Raw genomic sequence first — 27873 nt, forward strand, 5'->3', positions numbered from 1 at the left:
TTTGGAGGCAATCTACCACTACAGTTTAAAGGACTCCACATGGTCTGACTTTCACAGGACTCCTACTTCTCTACACCCTGAAGGACTGATATGGTTACCCTGGGGCCACACAAATCCACTGCTCCTGCTGACCTCCCTCAAACTGTCAGCAGGTTAACAAATGATGCCAGGAATTGTGTGAGTACATGGAAGGCTTTTCTCTTGCTAAAAATGCAAATCGGTCTGGCAAAGCAGCCTTACTAATCTCAGAAGGGAAGAGGAAACTGCCATCTCAAATTATCTATAAGCCAATTTTTATAATGAAAAGCTCTTGTGCTATTAATTATTATGCTAGTAATCTGGTTGAATTAAAATGATTGTCTTGCTTAAACAGCTCTTACAAAAGAATTCTTCTCAAGTGGTATCTATCAGACAGTGTGCAAACAAGCTGTATAATTTACATCTACTCTTTAAACCATTAACTGGAAGACAAATTCTGCCATTTAACACAGTTTTCCTCTTGCTAGATAATAAATCTTGCTACTCTGGAAAAAAACAAAGCAAAAAAGAGAAAAAATTGACTTGATCCTGCTAATCTCTCACCTGTCCACTGAAAGAAAGAATCTGCTGATGCCATGCATCCTCAAAGAGGTCAGCAAAATGAAGATTTACTTAACGTACTTATAGATATCAATAGCAATAAAAGGTTACAACTAATATGCTGACACCAAATGAAAGTATTTTACAATCCACAAGATAAACAAAAAGAAGGGACATTTTAGATATAACTAATATTTTTCAAGAAAAAAATGAACATTTTAAAGAAAGTTAGATGCATATATTACTCAGTGCAAATTGGAAAGCAGGATAAATACAAATCTGGTTGAAAACATTTTAATTTTGTTCATGGACAATCACTAAGAACACGGCAGGTGGCACAGGTTGCCTGCGGATCAGCCTTGTGAACAATACAGTCCCTATTCTCAAAGGCCTTCTGTAAAATGGGGATGAAATTTACATGTAATTACAAATTTTACTGTGGTTATATCATTAACCATGATGAATATGAGAATCTCCTGAACATTCCAATGCAGCCTACTTAGTTTAATGTTACTCTAAGTATTAGAAAGTTATTATTAATTTGGAGCTACAATCTCTCCACAGTAACTTTATGTTGGTAGCACCAAAATGATACATTAAAAAGCCAATTATTCTACTACTATTTCATAGTTCCCCAGAGAGTTAATGACACATATCATGCCTACCCTTCTAAATTGTTTTTCCTCTGTGCTAACCAGCTCAAGGTTTTAGTTCACTAACCATCCTGATCGCTCTCTTTTGGTCACATGCCACTTAATAACAGTCACAATTCTGACATCTTTATCTATCTATTATATATATTACCATAATGCTAACTGCTTTACAGGTAGCATCTCGAAATTTCCTAATTACCCCTGAGATAAGAACACTGAGGCTTAGAGGCTGAACTTCTAACATCCCTTCCATCCCTGACAGTTCCTAATATTAAGTTATCGGCATTATCAAAACCAGGCTTTGACAACTGTGCCAATGAACCACACACACATTCCTATTTCCCAACTCCCAAACTCTAAAAAAACACTTAACTATTCTTTTCAGAAAATTACATTAAAACTAAGAAACTTGTTTTCTTATTTAGAATTCATTCAAATATACACAAGGGATAAAGGGCAAATATCCCACTTACATTCTTGATTAAAACAAAAACATAAGTCCCCACCCAACAATTTCAATCCCCAAACTCTAAACCAAATTATACTCTTGTTCCCCACTGTAAAGCAGGCAGTGCCAGAATCTGACACTTCAAAGCATGCAAACCTCAGAAACTTGAGTCTTCAGGGAAAACCAGGCTTTCAGAGGCACTTCCCATGGGTGCTAGTAACAATCAAGAACATTTACCCCAGAACACTCTCAGACTTTTCCTGAGCACCAAGCACCAGCACAAACCTCCCAAATATAGCTGTAGCCTCAAAAAAAAAAAAAAAAAAATTATACTTTTGCCCACAATCCTACCAAAGCAATGCATGAATGACTTTGAGAATTAGCCTGTTCTGTTATTTCTTAGTTTCATTCATTCATCAAGTCTCTCTGCTTAATGCTCTAGAGACAGACAGGCAAACAGGACATGACCTGAAACATCCCCAGTAAGGGATCCAAGAGGCAAGACTTGAGAAAGGTTACAATTGTTACAATTTAGAGTCATTGGTTTTCAAATATTTTTGAATTTCACACTCTATCTTTCAAAGAATCTAAATTCAAATTATGAAAATATGTTATAAAATTGCGCTGTTCTCTAAGTGAAATAAACCAGACACAAAATCACAAATATTGTAGTATTCCTAGTATATGAGAAAGCAGAATAGAGGTTAGCAGGGCTGGGGAAGGGAGTAATGAAGGGTTATTTTTTAATGGGTAGAGTTTCGGTTTGTGATGAAAAACAGTTATAAAGATGAGTGGTGACAGTGGTTGCACAGTATGAATGTACTTAATGCCAATGAATCACACACTTAAAAATGATTAAAGTGGTAAATATTATGTTATGTATATTTTACCACAATAAAAAAAAAATTGTGATGTTCTGGTTGAAACAAAAATGATGGGCTAGAAGGTACCCAGTGACACACATGTACAGCCGAACAAATTCTGGGCAACAGGCTAAAAGCCCACTATACTACCCAAAGGAAAAGCTAAACACCCATTTGCTGGTGATGATGGTAAGAAATAAGTAGCTAATCTAAAACAGTAACATTCTCCTTCCTCTGTATATTACTTTTCTTTTCTACTTAACAAGCAATACCAAGTGCACTTTCTCCAGGCAGATGCTTGAAGTATTAGCTCATATCTAGAAGACAGTTACAGAAAGGGGCCCGGAAGAAGGCAGCAAAAAACAAGGATAGAGCTAGTCAGTCGGAATGTTAATCATCTAGCAGCAGCAGCCCAGGAAAGGTGCTAATTGAGCTCTCAGAAGACCCCTCCAATAAAGGGTTCCAACCTATCCCCAACCCTTATCCTAGCATTAGCAGAAAGCCCAGAACAGTGACCTTGAAGACAACTCAGCACAATTGGCCTCGGAGGCCAGAGAGGTCAGGAAGGCTGTCAGTCCAGAAAGAAAGAGAAGCCAGGACCTCCTGGGTTGTAAAGTCCTCAGGATTCTGAGGGTGTACACAGTTTGTTGGGGAGGAGAACAGAACTGAGGGGAGAAATGACAGGCTGAAGCCTAAAACAAAACAAAACAAAAAAACAAAAAAACAAAAAGCTCCAAACTCTAAGGGACGAAGAAACAGAAAAGAGACCAAGCCCCAGGAATCAGACTGGGCTGGAGATAGACAGGAAACACTCAAGGCTGTGCTGCCAGCTTCTCTCCCTTCCGAGCAACCCATGTGTCATAGCAGCACTTAATGGAAGAGGGCATGACAGCTGCGAACGTCTGACACAGGCACAGGAAAGAGGACGTATTTTGTGATATGTCCTTGATATCCCTGTGTTACAGAGCCTCAATTTCAAAAAGCTTTTGGGTACCCAGGGACTAGGCTGGTTGGGTAGGAAAGATAAAATATCTGGGGAACTAGCAGGAACAAGAAAACTCAGTTAACCAACCATGTTCAACCCACTAGCCTCAGCTACCAACCACTGCACTTGTCATATTCTGCAAGTAATGAAAAACCTTAACACTTGCCCCACCTTGGTGACTTAGTGACCCAATCCCAAATCTGACTTTGCATTGGAACCATCTAAATTCACTTTGAGGAACTGGCTAATACACTCTATTTCACAGATTCTGATTCAGCTACATAGCTATAAATAAGCACCTAGAATCACAAGCATTTGGTAACAAATCATAAAAAGGACCAAGCACCTAGATGACAAAAAAGCAACTGTGACTGAGCAGCCATGAATGGGTAGCTGCATGAAACCCAGAAGCCTCTGATCTGATGAGGGCTCCCTCTCCAAGGTGGTAATATGGGTGCTAAGAATGCTACTAAAAATCAGCTAGTGACATCAGCCTCCAGCCAACCAACCCACACAAATATGAAAGGAAAAACTAACAAGGCAATAAGCATGCCCAACTAAGCCAACTTGTGACTATACTTTAGTTAAATGATGGTAAAGAATAGGCCCTCTAAAAAGTTCTCTGATCCTGTGCTTTTGCAATTTCTTACTTGGGGCTTTGTTTTTCCTTTCGTTATTAGTAAAGTTGCTTTTAAATGCTCTGACATGGCCAAACTGTAAGAAATGAGAATCTTGCATCCCTAAGATACACTCACATTTGGATGATAAATCACTATACTATTTATAGGATAACCATTTCAATTTGGCCACTTTAAAATGCTTTATCTCATGTTATACAAGAGTCCTGGAGAGTAAAATCCCCAATTTTCAGGCAAGAAAACAGACACTCAAATATTTATTGACTTTCCTTTTACACATGGGGCACAACAACATGGGAATATACATGCTCATGAATGTGCCTCTGACAATCTGTAAATGCTCTACGATAAAGACAGAATTTCCATAATTTCTAACACAAAGAGGGAGAATTCAAAAAGTAAACTAACCAATTTGGTTAAAGAATAAATGGTCTGATTGATCGAAAATTTTAATGGACTAGGTGCCCTGCTGTCTGGTAGGAAAGATGACAGGATACCTGGGGAGCTGGCAGAATGAGGAGTGTAGGCAATGTATCCTACAACACAAATTAATTAATAACTTTCCAAAGTTTCAAGTAAATTAAAAAGCCAACACAAATTCTACTGAACCTTACTTACGATTTGACATTTTCAATTCAGAAGGTTAGTCTCCCCCTAATAAATTAATTTAAACACTTTATTAAGCAGCTAGGACCTATAAAAGCGCTAGCCCTGTAAGAGATACAGACATGAGTAAGTTCTCATCCTTATTCTTGAGGACTCAGCAATCTGTAGAAGAGATAAGACAAATACACAAACAACCAGACTTCAAGCAGAATGTTATTCATAAGGGACGTCTGGACAAATACTGTTGGGCATCTGTGATTATGAAGGTCAACCATAAATCATTCTGGTGCTAGATAAAACTGCTGTTTAGAAGATTTCCAGGCAGAAGGCAGGGTCTTAACTTTTGCTGTGAACTATATAACATACGTGTAATTATTTTTGTGAACTACCTTTACTACACTCAGCATAAACAAAGAGCTCTCAATAACTCTTAGAACATGTTCACTCACATCCAAAAAGTGACTTTTGGTATGAGGATCTATGAACCGTTTTATGTTAATTCACTTAGCACACATCTCACTATTTTGATTCTTCCTAAAATTAAAGGAGGGGGGGAAGATAAGCAATCACCGAAGAACACCATGCTTAGGAAAATTAAGAGGAGAGGTTTACTTCTGTATTGCTCATCATGGAGGGCTATTTGCATTTACAGTGCATGGTGCTAAGAAAAAAATTTTCCTTTGCCATAACCTGTCATTGTAGTTACTTCTAAAACACATCTCAGTTCTTAAAGCATTCAGGAGGGGAAAAATTATGTCAAGATTTTCTAAAATGCTCAAAGTATCAAAACAGAACAACCAGAAAATTTATTTAACTCACTTTTGTATACTTTCAGCTTTCAAATATTTTAATAAAGGCCTACTATATTGATCAGATTTTAATGCACAATGCACAAAGCACAGTGAGAAAAGTTTAACCATTTTTAATCAAAAAAAAAAAAAGACTGATAATATAGGTACAGTTATTTACTAAATTTCTTTAAAAATATAAACAGAATAACAATTTGTGAATATTTGCTCCTTTCTGCTATTGACAATAGGCTACTGGTCTTTCTGAAAACAACACTGACCCACAGACTAAGAAGGAGGAGTGAATGCCTGCTCTAACAATATGCTGGTGGTTAAAACATCAAAGATGAAATGATGCCTTGAAGGAAATTTATGAAGGTGATAAGGGCTAATTCTACTCATAAAGTAAAAAAATAATTTAGAATTAGGTTCTTAAGTATTTTTTAAAACGCAGGATGTTCTAGTGAAAAACCACAGATTTGAAGATAGAAGAGAGGATTTATTATAGATACAAATCTGAGGAAGTTACTTAAAGTTGTCTGAATTTCAATTTATTTATTTGTAAAATTCAATCATCTAATACATACTGAGCGTCAAGCACTATTCTCATTGTCAGACATACAGCAGTGAACAAATCCTTGTCATTATGGAGCTTCCATTCTAATGGGAAGAATATACAAAAACATACAGAATAGACAGAAAAAAATAAAGATAAGCGCTAAGGAGAAAAGTAATGCAGGAAAGAGTTTTCATAGAATGGTTAGGGAAAGTCTCACTCAAAAAGGTAACTCTTGGACAAAGACATGAAAGGAAATGGGTGAGAAAACACTGTAGATATCTGGGGTCAAAATAGGGAGCAGCAGGAACAACAGTTCTTAGGTAGAAACATGCCAGTCTCATTGAAGCCAGAGAATGCAAGTAGTGCTGATGCAAAGTGATAGAAGGGAAGAGCAGTGAAAAATGACTTCAGAGAAAGAGGACAGAGAAATGGGGGCAAGGCCCTGAAGGGCAACTAGGCTATTACAAGGACTCTCGCTTTTCCTCAGAGTGCAATGAGAAGCCATTAGAAGGTTTGAAACATAGGTGCTTGTCCTGACTTACATCTCGGAAAAAAACATTTACCACACAGAATTCTTCTGTGAGGACCAAATGCAATGTAAAAACTGAAAAATGCTATAAAATTCAAATCATTCTAATTTTATCACTAACTTCTTACGTGTCTTTCTACATCAGACAGCTTTGTCAAACTCCTCTCCTGCACAAAATAGTAAATACAAAAAGCAACTCTTTCCATTTCTACTACCCTATATCTAAGAATGTAAGTTTTTCTTTTTGCTTTTAAATCAAACCACCAAATAACTGTATTCCAACACAAAGGATGAACAGTTTGAAAACCAATTTCGCCACTATCATCAAACCCAGCAATGAGTCATGAAATTACATGTCAATGAGCATTTTCCTTTGAACTGTCATGAACAGAAAAGGGAGGTTCCTGTGGTAAATAGAGGACTCTTCTGTTATCACAATTAAGCACCCAAACCAAATATCTACCTTATTTCTTAATTATTGGCATAAATCAAATGTACACAGGGCAAATTTTCATTATTAAATGAAGTATGTTGCAAATGGTACAAATTATAAACTAGGTAAACTTCTGTTATTGTGGTACTAAACAGCTCGTCATCAAATCCCTGCCTAGAGGCAATTATGGAAACGGATGGCCCATTAATTTGTGAGGAAAAACAGTGCCAAGCTGAAATAACCCTGTTAATGGAAAATAAAGATAGTTCCCCAGGTTCTAGCCTTTGTCTACTCTTTTTTGTGTCCTTTATGATACTCTGTCATTTCAACTAATGTCTGATTGGCACTATTGCCTGAATGAAAATAACTATTGCCTCATTACCTTCTACCCTAAATTCCAGTGCCACATTGCTAGATGCTAACTAGACATTGCCATCTGATGTCCTACAAGCAACAAATAATGCCTCGTATCTTTTACTATGCCCAACTTTTACTAGACACTTTGACTTTGTGTACTAATTCATTTTAACTTAAACCACCTTCGAAGGACAGCACTTCTTCATCTTTTATTTAGAAGTTAAATAACTAGCCTAAAGCCATATTAAGAAATAGAACCTACCATAGTGGCTTAGCTTTGTACTTAAATACAACAGATATGAAACACAATTCATCATCTCCTCTCCCAGTACTCCTGCACTATCCTACTTCGCGTGGAAAGGAATTTAAATTTCAGTCACCTGGCCTCAAAACTCAAGTCATCTCTTAAGCCTCCCGTAGGCAGTCAATCCCTGGGAGCCCAAGCTGCCTTCAAGCAAATATTTCACTGAGCACAAGTCACAGGTGAAGACCCCTACCACCCGCCAAAAAAAGGGGGGCCCCCTCACGATCGACGGGGTAGAGTTTCAGTGGGCTTTCTGCAGTGCTCTCCAGGAGCAAGTATCCTACCCGCGCCTCTGCTCCCCAAATGGCCTTTCACTGCCCGCCAGCCCCGCTGTGGGCCTGCCTTGCTCTCCAGCAGATTCGCACCTCCACATGCTCCACCTCAAGCCCCCAACCACCTTCCCTTGCCCAGCAGTTGCAGCCTTTACCTGTACCTCTGCTTCCGCCATGGTGCAGCCGGCGAGTCACGTGACAGATCCGGAACTGAAGGAAAACAGGACGCTGGGGCCCAGGGGCTGCTGGGAAATGTAGTTTTAGCAGCATCTGAGCCAGGCGTCTTTTCTAGGTGGTGAGGCTGGCTATTGGACCTCATTTCTGCTTTCAACCCTGCAAGCTCAATGAAATTATGCTTTGGAGAATCTGAACACAACCATTGTAAATGTTTTATTTTCCTGTTGGTCTTATTTTTTTCGTGATTATTATAGTATTTGTTAATATTTACTATGTATTAGGCCCTGGATTTAATTTTGCATGAATTATCTCATTTAATCCTCCCGGCACTCCCTACTTTAATCCTCATTTAGAGAGAACACCGTGCCTCAGAGATCACACAGCAATAGGATTTAAATTTAGCCTCATTTGATACTAAAGACTTGATTATCAAATGCTGCTTAGTCTAAGTGTTCTTGCCCTTGTTTTTAAAGTATATTAAGTGAATAGAAAGCGATCTTTGCAGAACAGAATCGAAGAACAATTTATACTCCAAAAAATATGTGTTTAGTTCCTACTGCTTGTTTCTTTAAGTTGACATCTTCTTCTGGCATCTAGACATTGACATTAAAAAAATTCTCTGTTGTTTAATTAAATTATTTATTAAACTTTTATTGAGTATATTCTATAGGCAAATATTCAAAATAGAATAAAAATTTGTCCTTGGTAAAATATGTAAAACCACTGCATTACTTGCATCCTTGAGGATGAATGATCTCTCCATGTTTCTGGGCATTTTTAACTCTCTTTCCTAATCCTCAGGAATTTGCAGCGTCTTGTCCAAAAACAGGCATTTTCCTCTTTCCACTCATTTTTAGTAGCTGGTAACTAGCAGAAGGCCCATCACAAATGGAAATACGTGGCGTGCTAAAATACCCTTTTTGACTCCCTGTGGTTATTAACTCTGACCTAGTTGGAAGTCATAGACTTAAAACACTCTATGCCTCTCAGGTTTCTAGGAGTAACCTGCTCAACTCATGATTCCCATGACCAGGATGACCTCATATGAGACACTTGTCTTCTCCCCAGGCTTAAATAGCCTTAGTTCTATCCTCTTCCTCCAAGCCTCACTGGGGTACTTTTTCCATTCTGCTGATCAGTCAGTCACAAGGGAATGTAGACAGACCAACCCCAAAGCATTTAGGTATCCATAGCCAATCACCCAATGCACTAAGATCACCTCTTCCAAAGCAGCCCAGGACCAATATATTATTCATGAAGGGTTCCAAGTTCCACAAAGACTCTTACACAGACCAAAGAGACTGTGGAAACCCTCAGTCAAGTCTCCATAGGAAAAAAGAACTAAGCCTAGACCCTCTACTTTTCTGACTTTCCTCAAAAACTGTGAATTTCCCTTTTTTCGTTTTGAGATCGACCTACCCATAAACTTCTAATGGGCCTGAATGAAGACGTAGCCAAAGTTCACTGCAGATTCTTTTCTGCTCATGTAACCTCAGAGACTCTGGATTCCCCAAGTCTGTTTCCCGCTCAGTGTTCTGTCTTGACTATAATAAAATATGATGAGCATTGTATCTATTATTATTTCCTTTTGGACAAGCTGGAAAAGTGAAGAGATACAGTTATGAAAAGATGAATTAGAGGAAACCCATTAGAGGCAAGCAGGTTCATGCTAGGCCCATGTGCAAGATGAAATTCACATATGACCTTCAAGCCCCAAGTTTTCTAATGAAAAATGAAAGTTTGGGGCTCCCTTATCTAGGATATCCCCTACCTTCCTGCTACTCGCACTGTGGTTCACAGACCAGCAACATCAATATCACTTGAGAGCTTGTTAGAAATGAAGAACCTGGGGCCTCTCTAGAAGCTTACAGTACCAGAATCTAGATTTTAATAATCTCCTCAGGTGATATTTAGATTAAAGTTTGAGAAGTGTTCAGCCTAACAATCTTTCATTCCCTGGCAAAGCACCTATTTTTTTTCTTGTACATCATCTGTTCACATCTCCCACCTTTAAGCAACAGAGCTAGTGGTTAATAGTTAACTTCTCATTCACAGTCTATAGCACCTAATACTGAGAATAGGCTTCAACCAGACTTAAATCATGACGTCTGTAAAGTGGTACACTGGTTTTACAAATTTGTCTTATAAATTTGTTATATAGACCTGAAACAGTTTATTACCTCAGTAAATTGTCATTTATTCATAATAACAGCCTACTTCATTGTTTAAACAATATGAATGGCTTCAACATTTTCCATTATAAGACAGTACTTCTAAATTTAATAAATTCAAAAAATTAGCAAATTGGAAAGGTAAGGAAAAAAAGTGACCCTTACATTTCTTATAATTAAGTGGTACTTTACAGTTTCTTTTCTCAGTCTTTAACTTCTATTCCTTCTTCGATTGCTACCTTTTTCAGTCTAATGGTATTGCTTGATAGCCAGGGACTAGGAAAGATACACATTACACTACTGATTCCAAGCAATGGTCTTAAACTTTCCTTAATTTTCTCTCAGAAATAGCTAAAATATTTGTTGTTTTTAGCAACTTTGGAAAAGCATGGCTTATTTTGTAGTTTATATTTTCAAAATCTGTACCCTCTGAAACTTGTTACTTTCTAATGGCGTAGATGTCATTTTGAGACACAGCCTATTGAAAGTTTCCCTAAACAAACACACTAGATTTTTTTAAAGAACATTTTGCTAATTACAAAAGTAATGCATATTTATGATAATTGGAAAAATACAAAAACAAAATACAATTCAAAAACCACTTATAGTTTTTTCTCCATATCATCATTGTTGGATATATTTCTTCTCTCTCTGTCTCTCTCTCCCTCCTTCTTTCTTTGTGTTTATTTAAAGTTTTTTAAATAAAAATTATATTATCAAGTTTTGTCATCAGATTTCTTCACTTAGTCATATTTCAAGGTCATTTTCCAATAACATTATAAAATGTTTTACAAAAACATGATTTAATGGTGCACATTAAAGTTGCAGTCTATGAAAATATCATAATTCTTTTTAATTCATATTTTGAGTATACCTAATTAATATTCCTACACATAATTTTGGCAGATGCTTTAGTAGAAGGTGGTATCAAATTGTAGAAATAAAGACTAACCAAATGAGTAAATCCAAGTCTATACCTGGTCTGGCCATTGTCTGTATGTTCCATTTCTCATAATTTATATGCCCAAGAGTTATATGTGATATCTCTATTCTCTATAGCCTCCTACCATCAAACATTAGATATTCTATTTGATATTGTATTTTCTTTAAAATGTCATCAATTTATTGGGGTGGGGGATAGTATTTTACTTTTTGTTTTAACACATATTTCTTTGAATTTTGATAAGTTGATATTTTTTCATATATTTGCTCACCATTTTCAATTCTTTTCTGCATTTCTACTCAGATTCTTTACTCATTTTTAGGTGGGAAATTAGTCTTTTTCATATTGACTTGAAAAAGAATGTTAGCAGACCACTGATTATTTAGTATTGAAACTAAGAGAAATCTGGTGTTAGACATAAATATTCTGAGATCTTCAGCATGGATTGATATTTGAAGTGCAGGGGCCTAACCAATAAAGGGAAGATATAATTTTTGAGAATATATAAATTCGAAGGAACATTGAAGAGGATAGAGTTTAGACTCACTGAAGTGATTTTCTAGTCACCGATTCTAAAAAAAACATGTAAAAGTCCTAAAGACATATTTTCCCCATTAATTAATTTTTTCATGTAAATTGGGAAAATGTTGTGGTGTAACTTAAGCAGCAAATTTCCTTGATTCAAAACAGATCACACACTTACATGTTTTTTTGGAATCTTTAATTTTGTTATTGCGCAGCTACAAACAAGCACTAAGAGAAAAAAAAATTAAAAATAATAAATAAGTCCTATCAAAAGAATCAGAAGGAAACTATCACATTTGCTTCGACAGCTTCTTATTTTTAAATGTCCCCAGAACCTAGCACAGTGCCTGGTGCATAATTGGAGCTTAATAATTATTTGTTGACTGAGTCAATTAATTAATTAGTTAATTAATTTAACATATCGTGATGTTTTCCCAAGAACTAGACTTTCTTGGTGCCCTGCCACCATCTCTTTTATGAGAAAATAAGGAGACATTGGAGGTTTAGAGAAGAAAGTTAATGACATGATGAAGGAGGTATTTGTGAAGTTTATGTCAGCTATGTGAGGGTTCGAAGATGGGATGATCAAATCCATTGAAAAGTTCAGAGATGTCTTCATGGAGAAAGTAGCATATCAAGTGGTGCTTAAAGGATGGTTGACAAGGTTTTAAAGGATGGGTAAGAGGCTGATGTTAGAGAACAGAGGGAAAAAAATATTGCATGTAAATGGAACACTTTGAAAAGAGACACAAAAATGTGAAATAGCATCCAAAGAATCAGACAGATATAAGATTAATTAAGGAGGATGACAATAGAGTCTGTCAATGTCGACCATTGTGCATAATTCCATAGGCAGTTGTGGCAATGATTGCTAATTTCCTGCCTAATATCCATTTACTTCTACTTCCTTAATAAAAGAAACCCTATAATATTGGGGGCAGAAATTCCCTTAGATAAAAGACCACATTTCCTGGCTTCATAATACAGTCAGGTGTGACTATGTGATTAAGTTTTAGCCAATGATATATCGATGGAAGCATTGTGTGCTTTCCAAGAAAGATTCTTAAAGGGAGAAAAACGGCTGGAGATATCCCTTGTACCTTTTCTGCTACGAGGTTCTCCAGTAATCATCTAGGTCTGTGAGGTAAACTTGAGAATGGACACCAAATGCTAAGGATAAAGCAAAAAGATAGAAGCAGCCTGTGTTCCTGATGATGCTTTGTATCCACCATGACCCCCTAGACTGCCTGCCTCCAGATTGATTTTGAATAAAATAATAAAACCATGTGTTATTGTGGGCTGTCTATCACATGCATTCAGATTTAATTCTAACTGATACAGTGGTGGGAACAGACTGAGAATTGTGTTTTCACCTATTGTGATACTACTTGTTGCACACCAGTGAATGATCATTTTCCTATTTGCACACCTGAGAATAGTGAAAGGAGAAAGGGATAAATCACACAGGCATGTGTGTGAGAACAAAATTTTTCATTATAATGTTTTGGGATCTTGGGGCATAGGGCTGGCACAGTGCCCCCAGAGTGTAAACTTGCCTTTGTTTTTTTTTTTTTTTTCCAGTTCATTGTGATATTTAAGAACTTTAAAAGTGGTCAGGTCAGAATCCAAATCCTATCTGTACTATTTACAGCACTTACTTAGAAAAGTATAAGTTAACTTTACAAAGTTCCAATAATCTCAACTGTCAAATGGGCTAACAGTACCTTCCTCTCAAGGTTATTGCAAAAAATAAAAGACAAAATGTATATAAACCTCTGAGCAGGAGGTCGGAGCATAGATGTTTTTATTATCACTGTGCTGAGATTGTGTTTTCTGCACTTGAATATCCATATAAAAAACATTGCAGTCTCCTCCCCATGTTCCATTTCTATGATCCTCACTTAGAGGACCCGGCCTTATTTGTTTTCATAAGAAGAAAAACAGGAATTTTAGAGATGTTCAGAGTTGTCTTTAATCTGGTCCCTCAAAGGAAACTCTGTGTTAGGGGTTATTGGACAACTCATACAGATAAAGTGAGAGTGTGGCCAAAAAACAGAAACTTCCAGTTTCTGTTTCTTCATGTGAGGAATTTGGAGCTCACTACTGTGTTCTAACTATAAGTAAAAAGCTGAACAAACTGAAAAATCACACTCAGGGCAAACTCCTGACCTCAAGAACGGAGAGACCAACAGGAGAATAGAGGGAGTCATGGTATTTCAGAGCAGAGATTCACAAGGAGAAACTGCCATGGAAACCAGTGCTAGGGTGGGAAATTCTGAACTGTACTTGGTGCTCAGAGAGTTAGAAACTCCAGGAATCTGAGGAGCAAAAGAAACAAACAAACTGAATGAGAACAGATTCACAGATACAGAGAACAAACTGGCAATTGCCAGAGTGGAGAAGGGTTGGAGGGCTGGGTGAAAGAAATGAAGGGATGAGGAAGTACAAATTAGTAGGAACAAAACAGTCACAGGATATAGAGTACAGCATAGGGAGTATAGTCAATATTATCGTAATGGCCATGTATAGTGCCAGATGGGTGCTAGAGTAGTCGGGAGGGATCACTTGGTAAATTATGTAAATGTCTAACCATTGTACTATATATTTGAAATTAATAAAACAAAAAAAGTTGAGCAAAATAAATCGCATAGATTTATAAGTGAAAAAACAAACGAACAAAAAATATTCCAGGGATTCCCGGTTATAGTGGGTGCCCAACGGTATTGTGACATTTACCTCTAGGAACTCAACCAGGTTCCCATAAATATTGGGGAAAATCTCCTCGGTCTTCAGGCAGAGGGTCAGGGAAAAGGAATCATTGTGAAATTAGCCAGAAGACTGTTCTTAACAAGGTCTGCCCTCAGGAGAAACTTTTTAACCAAAGCCTAACTGACTTGGGAGAAAGGAAATACCAATTGCACCCACTCTAGCTACCCTGCTCCACATAAATGGGGAGAGAAAACTAAGAAAAACTTGTGAAGTTCACAGACTAACTAAAAGCCCAGACTCACTAAAAAAAGAGACTTAATCCCAGGACTATAGAGTGCTTTCCCTCCCCCCAACATCTTACCACCACATTCTGAAAGACCTATTATAGCAGTCCCTTTTCCTAGCACATCATGTCCAGATATCAGGGAAAAAACTGCGAGACATATCAAAAGGCAGAAAAACAATCTGAAGAAACAGAGCAAGCACCAAAATGAGACATGGAAGGAATGTTGGAGCTACCAGACTAGGAATTAAAACAAACAAACAAAACAAAACAAACAAACTATGATTAATGTGTTAAGGGGTCTAACGGATAAAGTAGACAGCATGCAAGAACAGATGGGTAATGTAAGCAAACAGCTGGAAATCCTAAGAAAGAACCAAAAGAAATGCTAGCCATTAAAAGCAGTGTAACACAGAAATAAAGAATGGCTTTGGTGGGCTTATTTCTACACTAGACATTGCTGAGGAAAGTATCTCTGAACTAGAAGATATATCAAAAGAATGAAGAGATAAAAGACTAGGGAAAAACAAAACAAAACAAAACAGAACAGAACAGAATATCCAAAGACTGTGGGCCAACTACAAAAGGTGTAACATACATGTAATGGGAATGCCAGAAGGAAAAGAAAGAAGGAACAGAAGAAATATATAAAACAATGACTGAGAATTTCCCCAAATTAATGTGAGACACCAAACCACGGGTCCAGGAAGCTCAGAGAACACAAACATGATCAATGTTAAAAACAAACCAACAAACATGTAAGCATATCGTTTTCAAATTACAAGAAAATCAAAGATAAAGAAAAAAATTCTGAAAGAAGCCAGAGGGTGGAGTGGAGGGAGAGATCCAAATTCTCCTCAGAAACTATGCAAGCAAGAGAAGAGTGGAGTGAAATAATTAAAATGTTGAGAGGGAAAAAATAAAATAACTTAGAATTCTGTAGCCCTATGAAATGATTTTTCGATACTGAAGAAGAAAGAGACTTGGCAAACAAAAATTGAAATAACTTATTGCTAGTAGACTTGCTTTGCAAAAAATGGTAAAATTCTTAGAAAGAAAAGTATCACAGGTCAGAAACTCAGGCACACATAAAGAAAAGAAGAGCACCAAAGAAGGAATAGGTGAAGGTAAAATAAAACTTTTATTTTTCTTATTCCTAATTGTTTTGACATAAAATTTGTTCAAAATAATTATAGCAACAATGTATTCAACTACATGTTCAAACAATGTATCCTTACATATTTCACATTTATATGCTTATGTATATCACATATATATGCTTATGTATGCTTTCATATAAGTGAAATCAATGACAGAAATGATACAAAGGAGAAGAAGAAATTAAGATTATTTAGTCAGTATAAGATACACATACTACCTGTGACATAATATTAGTGCTATTTAAAAGTGGACTTGGATTTGTTGTAAATGTGTATTGCAAACTCTAGGGCAACCACTAAATTTTTTATTTTAAAAAAGGTATAACTGATATGATAAAAAAGGAGAGAAAATGGAATCATATAAAAAACTGAATTAAAAAGGCAGAAAAAGACCAGAAAACAAAAATAGGAACAACAAATTAAAAGTAACAAATATGGTCAATATTAATCCAACCATATCAACAATTACTTTGAATGTTAATGGCTTAAATGCAGCAATTAAAAGACAAAGATCTCAGAGTAGATTTAAAAAACATGGTTCAATAAGAAACCCATGGTTGACTATAAGAAACCCACATTAAATAAAAAGACACATAGATTAAAAGTAAATATGTAGAGAAAAATATAACATGCTAACATTAATCAAGAGAAAGGAGTAACTATATCAATTTCAGACAAAGCAGACTTCAAAGTAAGGAAACATGAGGGGTAAAGTAGGGCATTACATAATGATAAATGGGGTCAATTCTCCAAGAAGATACAGCAGTTCTTAATATGTATGTGTCTAACAACAGAGTATCAAACTATGTGAGGCAAACACTGATAGAACTTCAAGGAGAAATAGATCGAAAGATATTATAGTTGGAGATATCTATATCTCTCTATCAGAAATGGACAGATGAGCATAAAATTAGTAATCACATAGTTGAATTCAGCAACACCATCGGTCAATTGAATATAATGTATATTTATAGACTGCTTAATCCAAAAACAGCAGAATACACATTTTTGTCAGGCTCACAAGGAACATTCGCCAAAATATACCACATTCTGGGCTATAGAACACATTTCAACAAATTTAAAAGAATAGAAATCAGGCATGTCTCCTCATAAACTAAAGTGGAATTAAACTAGAAATCAATAAGGAAAGATATCTGGAAAATCCCAAGAGTAAAAAAATACATGGGCCAAAGAAGAAATCTCAACAAAACAAAAAAATATTTTGAACTAAGTGAAAATGAAAACACAGCTTATCAAAATTTATAGGATTCAGTAAAAGTAGTGCATCGTGGGAAAATTATAGCATCGAATTTATATATTAAAAAAGGAGAAAGGTCTAAATTCATTCATCTAAATTTCCAATTTAGGAAACTAGAAATAGATTAGCAAATTAAATTCAAAGTAACCAGAAGAAAAGAAATAATAAGAATTAGAGCAGATCAGAGAAACTGAAAATAGGAAATCAATAGGAAAAATTGACAAAGCCAAAAGCTGGTTCTTTGAACAGATCAATAAAATTAATAAGCCTCTAGCCAGGCTCATGAAGAAAAAGAGAACATAAATTACTAAGATCAGAAATAAAAAGGAGACATCACTACAAATTCCATGGACATTAAAAGGAATACTATGAGCAACTCTATGCCCACGAATTTGATAAACTGGATGAAATGAACCAATTCTTTGAAAGACACAATCTGCCGATACTTACACAAGAAGGAATAGACAACATAAATAGACCTAAATCTATTAAAGATGTTTAGTCAATCAGTAATTTATAAATTTCCAAAAAAAGAAAAGACCAAGCCCAGATGGGTCCACTTGTGAACTCTGCAAAACATTTAAAAAAGAAATTATAGCAAATCTCTACAACCTCTTTCAGAGACGGAAGCAGAGGGATTACTTACTAAAACATTCTGTGAGGCCAGCATTACCCTAATACTGTAACCAGACAAAGATGTTCCAAGGAACAAAAACTACAGAGCAATATCTCTCATGAACATAGATTTAAAAGTCCTGAACAAAATACTATCAATTCAAATCTCAAAAAAAGTATAAAAATAATTATACACCATGACCATAATAGATTGATCCCTGGTATTCAAGGCTGGTTCTATATTTAAAAGTTAATTAATGTAATGTATCAACAGACTAAAAAAGATGGTGACCATAACAATGGTGTAGAAATACTCATTAATTCAAAAAAAAATTCTTAGTGAACTAGCAATAGAGAAAAATGTCTTTAACTTGATGAAGACTAACTCCAATAATCTACAACTAACATCATACTCAATGGTGAGAAACTTGAAGCTTTCTCACTAAACTCAAGTACAAGGCAGGGATGTTTCCTCTCACCAGTCCTTTTCAACATCATACTGGAAGCTCTTGCCAATGAGATAAAGCAAGAAAAAGAAAATGAAAGGTATACAGGTTGGGAATGGAAATACGAAACTGTCTTTGTTTGCAGATGACATGGTTGTCTATTTAGAAAATGTGAAAGAATAAACAAAAACCCTCCTGAAACTAATAAGTGATTATGGCATAGGTACAGAATACAAGGTTAATATACAAAAGTCAATTGCTTTCCTATATACCAGAAATGTACAAGTAGAACTTGAAATTAAAAGCACGTTACCATTTACATTAGCATCTCAAAAATGAAATACTTAGATAAAACTTTAACAAAATATATACAATATCTATATGAGAAATACCACACAACTCTGATGATCGAAATCAAAGAACCAAATAAATAGAAAGATGTTCCATGTTACTGAATAGGAAGACTCAATAGTGTCAAGATGTCAGTTCTTCCCAACTTGGCCTATGGACTATGCAATTTCAATCAAAATCCCATCAAGTTATATGCATATCAATGAACTAATTCTAAAGTTTATACATAGAAGCAAATTATCCAGAATAGCCAGCACAATATTGAAGGAGAAGTACAAAGCTGTAGGACTTACTCTATGTAATTCTAAGACTTACTCTAAAGCACAGTAATCAAGACAGTATTGGCTAAAGACCAGACGAATAGATCAGTGGAACAGAATAAGACATGATTCACAAAAAAATAAATAACTGTTTAGCTATATTTCATTAAAATTGAAAACTTTTTCTCTGTGAAAGACAGTGTAAGAGAAGCCAAAGACTGGGAGAAAATATTTGTAAATGACACATCTAATAAAAGACTTACCCAAAATATACAAAGAATTCTTAAGACGACAAACAACTTGATTAAAAATTGGGCCGAAGACCTTGACAGACAACTTCAAAAATATATATATAGCAAACAAGCATATGAAAAAGAAGATCCACATCATATGTCATCAAAGAAATGCAAATGAAAACAACAGTGAGATATCACCACACACCTATAAGAATGTCCAAAATCTGGTACACAGACAACACAAAATGCTGGTGAGGATATAGAGCAACAGGAACTCTCATTCATTGCCTGTGGGAGGGCAAAATGGTGGAACCACTTTGGAAGACAGATTGGAGGTTTCTTACAAAACTAAACATACTTTTACCATACAATACAGCAATCTTGCTCCTTGGTATTTACGCAAAGAAATTGAATGTTTATGTTCAAACAAAAACCTGCGCATGGATACTTATGGCAACTTTATTCATAATTGCTAAAATTTGGAAGCAACCAAAATATCCTTCCAAAGGTGAGTGGATAAATAAACTGTAACATATCCAGACAGTGAAATATTATTCACTAAAAAGAAACGAGCTATCAATCCATGAAAAGATATGGAGGAAGCTTAGATTCATATTACTTAGTAAAAGAAGCCAATCTGAAAAGGTGACCTACTGTATGATTCCAACTATATGACATTCTGGAAAAGGCAAAACTATGGAAACAATAAAAAGATTTGTGGTTCCTGGGGGTGGTTTTGTTCAAACCCATAGAATCTACAACACCAAGATAGAACAATAAAGCAAACTATAGACTTTGGATGATTGTGATGTGTCAACACAGGTTTATCAGTTCTAACAAATATACCACTCTGATGAATGATTTTTATAGTGGAGGAGGTTATGCACGTGTAAGGGTAGGGATATGTGAGAAATCTTTGTACCTTCCTCTCAATTCTGTTGTAAATCTAAAACTGCTCTAAAATATAAAGTATTTTTTTTACAAAAATTATTTTATGTACAATTATAGACAGTATAAAGTATCTTACCCATAGTGAGGGTAGAAAATCCTACTGGTTATCCTTTTCCATGATAATTTCCCATAAGCGATCATCACTTTATGTATGTTAATATTTCACATCTATGATTTCTAAAGAGAATGGCAAAGCTTAATCTCTTTGTAAAAAGACCTGTCAAATATTATACAGTGATGAGTAAGAAAAAGAATAGACTCCAGAAAGATTTTTTTTCTTCTTATGTTTGTTGTGACACATTTTACAGACATTTTTCCAGATTATTTTCTTCACATGTATATACAGGGGATTATGTAAATTTTAAATATAATTTAAATCATATTCTACATTTCTGTGGCACTTTTTTATTTATTCATAGTTCTAAAATGTAAATCCACATAAGTACATGTAGAGCTACATAATTGTCTGTGCTTGTATATTTTTCTGCTGAATTATTATAATTTGCGTAGCCAATCCCCTACTTTCGAAAATTTATATTGCTTTCAATTTTTTTTTATTATAAACCATATTGTGATGAACATTGTATCTTTCTGCACTTGTACATTTTACAAATATTTTCTTAGAAAAAATGTTTAGAATGAAATGGCTTGATCAGAGGACCTTCAAAGTTGTCATAAGAGTTCTTTGGAAGTATCAAGAATACTCTACCATGGTCATTGTGAATAATTTAGAAAATCTTTTATTCATCTTTCAGAATACTATAGCATATCTTACGAACAAATATTTCAAAGGCCATCTATTTGGGTTTTCCCCAGACGTGAACTGGTTATGTGCAATCTATTTACAGAACTTCTTTAATATTTTTGACAGGAAAGCATAAAACTAATTTTTTTTAACTTAAAGCATGAATTCAATATGTTCAGGTTCCAGGTGTTTAGCTGTGCCAAGAAAATGTATTATTTTATAGAGAATCTTTCATTTTCAATCAAAACTTTGAAACAAAGTACTTAAACACATCCTGCCATTGGCTCCAATACCATTTGTGAAACAAGGTCCATTTTTCAGCATGAATCCAATTTCAAGGTGTGTTTGTGTAACAAGAGCTTTCTATTCCATGTATTTGAGTTCTTCAAACACAAAGACACTAAAAATTGACAATTAAGAGGGAGAAAAGGAGAGAAAAGAGGAGCTGGAGTAAGAGTCTGCTGTACTAGGTGAAAGCAATGGCAGCTCCAATTGTGTTCTGAAAGTTTACATAACCACTCTGGTTATGGAAACTTAGTATTCATTTTTTTTTTTTTTTTGTATAAGCAGTAATGTAAACGTTTTTTATCCAGGAAGCTATTTAGTCTACAGTATCATTGAACCTATACATGTTATGAAAAATAGAAAACATAACTGCTACAGTATTGATAATTAAAGAAATTAAAAACACTCTGGAGTTGGTTTAGTTGTTTTGTACTTACATTGAATATTGACTCATGAAGAAAACCACACTTAATTACCACAAGATTTTGTTTTACTTCGTGTTTCTGCTCGACTTTAGTTATTTATTGAAATGTGACAAGAAAGGAGCTTATCCACAATTTGTGGCACTGTTATCACAGAACAGTACCACTTTAATTACAGGTCCCTGACCTAGAAATGAAGTTTAGAGTCTTTTGGTTGTTACTTTAAGGAGAGAAATAACTTTAATCATCACTAGGGAAGGCTTATCCCCTAAAAAAGAGAACATATTAAGAAGAATACTAGAAATAAGTCCACAAAAAGAATATGAAAGATAACACTGAACGCTAAAGTGAAGCCAGACTTCATCTTTAGGTAATCCCGTTAGATTCCAATTAATGTTTCTAGCTGGTTTGACAGCTACTGAAAAAAAAAAATAGTTGCCCTAGTCCCCACCATACTTACGTAGCAGCTCAAGAACTCCAAGGCCTGACACATCAACTTCTTATTTGACATACAAATGTCTGGAAAGTTTTAGAGGAACCTCTCTATCTCCCCACCAACCACCTCCCAAGGCCATCTGGAATGTTCTTCCCTTTATGCCTTTTTTTTTGCTCTGATTTTTGTAGATCCTACATCAAATTGGGATGCTCTGGCTTTGCTGTTTCCACAAGCCAGTTCCTACTCCTCCCTTATCTCATTCTAGAGACACATCTTCTGCCTTCTTTTTATTGTGCTTCAATGCCTGTCAATGGTGCAGATGAGTGGAAAAGTCTTCATGGTAGGACTGGCCATGGAGAAGAAAACCATGTCCTACCATCAACTGATTTAGGTGATGGGCATTCTCTACCAAGGTTAACCCCATTTTGCTCCATCCCAGTTCTGTGTATTGCAGTTCGATGGACTAATGGTACAGAAAGCCTGTTTTAACTACTTATAATATGTTGTGGTAGACATTTATTGGATATTTTGTACAGTACGCTTTTCTAGTATTACTGAACTCAAGGGGTTCACTGCTTGGGGTGTTTTATTCAAGAATGAGATGCAGTTGTCATTAGGTAGTTTTATTTACTTGAAGCAAATAAAAGAGAGGAGATTCATGTCCAAAGCTCTGTCTGCTTGAAGGGAGGCTTAGTCATTGCTTATATACACTCTTTGGTTACTTACATGTTGATTTCTTCTTCACGGTTAGCTACGCTTATCCCTTATCCCTTATCTGATTGGATTCCTGTCAAGCTCATCCCGTTTACAGCTGCATCTGTAAAATATTGTACTACATTTTAACAATTAACAAGAATAGCATTTAATAAGAACTGCCCAGACCTTGAGACCCTTATCCTATCTAACACTAGGATGTGCCTTCCTAGACACATGGTACAAAGTTCTTCCACTTCCTGGATATAGTCTAGTGATTTTCATCCCCTCTGGGCTTTTAAGAATTAAGACTGAAAGAGGTCAGACTGTTTCCTGATTCTGTAAGATATCTCGTGATTTTTTGTTGTTGTTGAAACAAGTGTAAATTAGTTTTCTGATGTTTATAGTCAAAAAAGTTCTAACTCTTTTAACCGATATGCGCGCGCGCGCGCACACACACGTTGTCTTTCTCCTCTAAGCAATCTTTATGTCATTTGTTCTAGTAAGTGGGCTTTGGTAACCAGAGAAATGGTCTTGATTTCAGCCCTAAGGAATTAAGGAAAGATATCTCAGAATAGAGACAAGACTGATTCCCTGTTCTTTGGATAAGTATATAATTGCCCACCTCTCCTTGATGTGTTTCCTCACTTGCCTGCGAAACTTTGCACCTTTCTGATGCTAGATGGATTTCTGCTAGTAACTGATTTTTATCATGACTTCTTTGTTATATTTTAGATAAGCAATTAAAGATGATCTGGATTACCAGGCTAGGAGCCATTCTGACAGGCAATTTCAAGTTCAGGGAAAACTGTAATGCTGAGCCCTTCAAAGATACTGGCTCAATTATTTGGTTCAGGAACTAGGTCAGTAGAGTACTAGCTTTGTGTTCTCCATTCCTGGTTGACCTGAAGCGGGATAACTATGAAGAAGAGAGTGTTCAGGAAAATCCTGGGACCAACCAGACAGCCCAGCAAAAATTCACATGCTGTTGTCGCAGGATCAAAGTGACATGTCTTTTGTTTAAGTGTCACGTGCTTGAAGGAGAAGGCTCCCACTTGACGACTGAAAGAAATAAAGCATAGAACAACCAATACTTATACATGACTTTCTGCATTACAGTTCTTCCAAAATAAGGTACGATATGTTCTCAGAGTATTGAATTTCTACTTTCTTTAGTTCTCATCTTATAATACTTGGAAATCTTTCCTCTTCCACAAATAAGCTACAATGAATTACAGGTGTTTCTCTTTCTAATGATCTAAAATGTTGCTAAGTTTGCACATTGGTCCACAATTTGTAAATATTATTATCTAAGATGCTTGTTAATGCTAAATCACGGGGTTGAAAAAAACATTTAGACTTTACTATTGATAGTCTTTGCAGATTTGGTATAATTTCAGACCTGGAAAAATATTCACGCTAATTGATATATACTAGGCTTCAAGTGTCTCGAAGTTGCAAATGGCTGAAGGATTGATGTCTTTAAAGTGTCTACAAACCCAGATAGCCATTTCATCCTAAAATAGTGGCTCTTTTCTGTGTTTGCGCATTCTGCATTCCGTGAATTGGAACTTATAGAAATCATCCCAGAGTGACTCACAGATCCACTGGCTATGCATGATCTGTGTTACCTTGTGGATGACGTGTATTTCAACCAGAAGCTGTCTCCCAACTCTAACATGTAAAGAGCTGTTGGTTCCTCACTTGTCACTGCCCCCACTTAAGTTATAAGGAAGTTATTCCTCACTCCATTCATGAGACATTGACATTCAATGTCATTTTCTTATAACATAGATGAGATGCCTTAGAAACTTAACTTTTGTTTATATCAATTATCCTATGGTAAAAATTGGTTTCACTTTAAGTTGTTTTGCCTAAAGTCACAGAATGTATTGACAATATTAAGTGAAAACTTACTGTACACTAAATCTGATGATATATAGTTAATATTGTCAGAGTAAAGTGTGCTTGAATGCTTTCTCTCGTTTGTTGCAGGAAAGTTTCTGGGAGGTTTTTATTCAAACTATTCAAAGGATTTTATGGGGCAGTGGATTTTCCTAGAGCTTCCATGAGTTTGTTCTGAGCCCTTTGTTTCTTTCATTGATGAAATATGTCAAAGTTTCCTTTTTCCCTCTCAGAAATATTAACAGTATACTATTGCTATATAATTTGCTTGGAAGATTGTTCAAAAGGGAAGGCTTTTATTACAAATTTACACTCACAGATGATGAGTGTAACAACTCATTTGACAATTAGTACAGTGTATAGGTAGACACATGAACTACTAAATTAAGGGACAGTTCTATCTAAGAATATTCAACTAAATTTACAGACTCAAATAGTTTGTTGCCATACGATATACTTATTACCAAGTTTTTCTCTTTTTCTTTCCCTTCTTTGAGGCTATATTCAAAATTGAATCCATTATCTCTTCTCCAAAATCTCCTCCTTCTGACTTTCTTTTGCCCAAAATTGGTACCTCTCTACACATAGTTGTCCCAGTCAGAAACCTGGGTGTTGGCCCTAATTTATCTCCTTCACTCATACTCCCAGATCCTAAGTCACCAAGTTCTATAAATGTGATCTGTTAACATCTCTCTCTATGTATACTTCTCTCCATTATGTCTTTCTTAGTTCAGTTTATCATCAACCTTCCCATGGATTGTTGTAACAGCCTCCCAATTGGTCTCTCTGCCTCCATTACTGTCTTTCTCTCTACTTCCTTATTCACATTGCAGCTACCGATATTTTAGAAAGGATACAAAACTTCTCTGCTTCGAACTCTACATTGGCTCTCCATTGCTCTTGAGACAAAATCCAGTTACTTCATACACTCCACCTTGCCAGGCTCATATGCCCACACTTCCTCTTTCACTTGCTTTCCAGCCATACAGATTCATTTGGAGTATGTCATGTGCTACCCTCTCTCTAATTTCTAGGCCTTTGCTGGTGCCATTCTCTTTATCTAGAATAGTATCCCTGTTGCCTGTCCTTTATCCCACTTCCAAACTTGTTCGCCAAAGTCTTAGGCTTTAGAACTGTCACTCATTGTAATTGTCTTAACAACAGCAATAAAAATTATCTATTAACCTTTTCTAATGGGAATATACTCTCTATTTTGGTTTGTACTTGTGGCAAATTTTCTAGGATTTTAGGCCATCTCAAGCTGCCTGTTTCTTTATATCTTGTTATTATGAAACTATAACACCATTTGCAGACATAGAATAGTTTTCTCCTAGGCAAGTGAATTTGGGACCCTTGGAAAGCAGAGCTCATTTAAGTCACTAAGGTATTATTCCATTAACATATGGCTATTTACTTCAACTTTAAGTTGAGTAAGTTTCTTTCGGTGTCAGATATTGCCTACAATAAAACTTTGCCCACACTTTGCAGGCTATTATTTGATGATAAAATCAACTCAGTATTTTCCAATATGTTTTCTATCCATGAAGTTATAAAATAACTTAAAAAATAACAACCTCAAAATAACCTCTGACTCTTAGAAAGTTACCTTAGCTTTTATAAATCTTTGCAGAATTTTGTCCTGCCCTCTGAAAAATATCCAACTCTGGTGATGCATCCCTCCAGCTCTTATGGTCATTTAATAAAGTGTTTTTCCACAGGCAGCTATGTGGACTGCCTCTGAGGTTCTATTTTTTGACTTTATAGTACCAAATCTAGAACATTTCAAAGCATGGGCACCTATCGTTAGGTCCACAGGATTTTTTTTGTTGTTGTTCTATTGTTTTTATGGCCAAAGTCTTTAGAAATATAGTGGAACAAAGTCACTAAACATGGAAAGCAAAATTGATTTCTTAATGAGAATATTTAATCTTCTTAAGTTCTGAGTAGAATTAATTTTTATCTTCCAAAAAATTAAGAGTGTACTCGAAAATCTCACATCTAGGTGGGTTAACTCATTGCATTTTAAAGGTTTTCATTTCTTTGAAGTTTTGCTTGCTTTTTTTCTACATACTGCATCCCATAGTAAGAAATTCATTTTATATCATTGTTTGTGTTTATGTGTGTGGATGAGAGAGAGAAAAAAGAGAGAGAAAAGAGAGAGAGAGAGAAAGAGAGAGAGAGATAGAGAGATAGAGAGAGAGAGAGAGAGAGAGAGAGAGAGAGAGAAACACACACCCCCACAATTGAAACAAAATTTCCATAAAATAACAGTTACCCATAGTATATGTGATTCACACTGGCATCATTGAAATTTTTTATTTTATCCAATCCTATATTATGCTATCCTACGATATTTTGGTCACTACTCATTATACTGACTTCATTATCTGCAAATGAAGCACAAACTTGCAATTTTAAAAGCACTGGATTGTAATTTTTAACAATAAGAAAACAACAAGGCACATGTAGTAGACTAAAGTAACTCTAGTTTTTTACTTCCTAGAACATTTTTCCATTTGTTTTTCCTTTGATCTCCAGGTGATCCTGGTAAGGCTAAAAAACTTTTCTTAGGAACGAGTATGGAAAATGGTCTCTTTTTGCTGGGGTTGCCAAGCTGTGAGATGTAGATATGGGCTGTTGGCAGCAATCTTCACCCTGCAAGAGAAAGCCTGAATGAATAATGAAGCCACAGTATACTGAGGGATAGCCAGAGACAGGGAGGGCCTTAGGAGGAACTGGATTAAGATGTGAAGAATTCTAGATGTATCTTGTATTTCTCAGATATATAAGATAATATAGTTTCTTTTTTTTAAGTTGTTTTAAAGTTTCTCACTTTCCAAGTAGAAGAGTCCTGGTAATGAAGTAAAGCAGATGGACACAAAGGGCTTGATGTAAATGAAGAGTCTACATGCCTGGACCTCTAATGGAAATATTAATAAAATCTATCTTCTGCCACTCCTCTTATATCCATGGAGAAATGGGCTGTTCAGTGACTTATGTGGCAGAAAATTCTATTTCAAGAGTATTTTAAATATTAATTCATATGTTCTTTCCCCCCATCAAGTTCTTCTACCTCTTTTCTTTACCCCCACCAGCCAGTATGGCTTTCTTTATTCATTTCTTCAGAAAAGGGATGACACTGCAGAAATACAAAGTTTGGCTTTTCATTTTCAATTGCCTATGCTTCAAGAGAACACAAAAGAGGTGTGATGAATAAAGAAAAAAAATTTTAACTGTAAGACCAGAAAGGAATTCCCAGGCTAACGATAGTGAAAGATGAAGGGGATG

The 27873-nt window shown here is 35.7% G+C and overlaps 1 protein-coding gene across 2 annotated transcripts in view; it reads right to left on the reverse strand.

Moving 5' to 3' along the window:
- The window catches only part of VPS41 (VPS41 subunit of HOPS complex), a 166757-nt gene extending 158526 nt beyond the window's left edge, over window positions 1–8231 (reverse strand). The window contains exon 1 of one of the 2 annotated variants that reach the window (XM_016128120.2): window positions 8170–8231. In XM_016128120.2, the coding sequence (XP_015983606.2) occupies window positions 8170–8190 (21 nt within the window). In that variant the 5' untranslated portion in view covers window positions 8191–8231. The remainder of the gene's footprint in view (window positions 1–8169) is intronic. The other variant, XM_016128121.2, reaches the window with a different exon arrangement.
- Window positions 8232–27873: the final 19642 nt, after the last annotated feature.

This window comes from Rousettus aegyptiacus, unplaced genomic scaffold, assembly GCF_014176215.1.
Source record: "Rousettus aegyptiacus isolate mRouAeg1 unplaced genomic scaffold, mRouAeg1.p scaffold_m13_p_13, whole genome shotgun sequence".
Taxonomy (NCBI): Eukaryota; Metazoa; Chordata; class Mammalia; order Chiroptera; family Pteropodidae; genus Rousettus; species Rousettus aegyptiacus.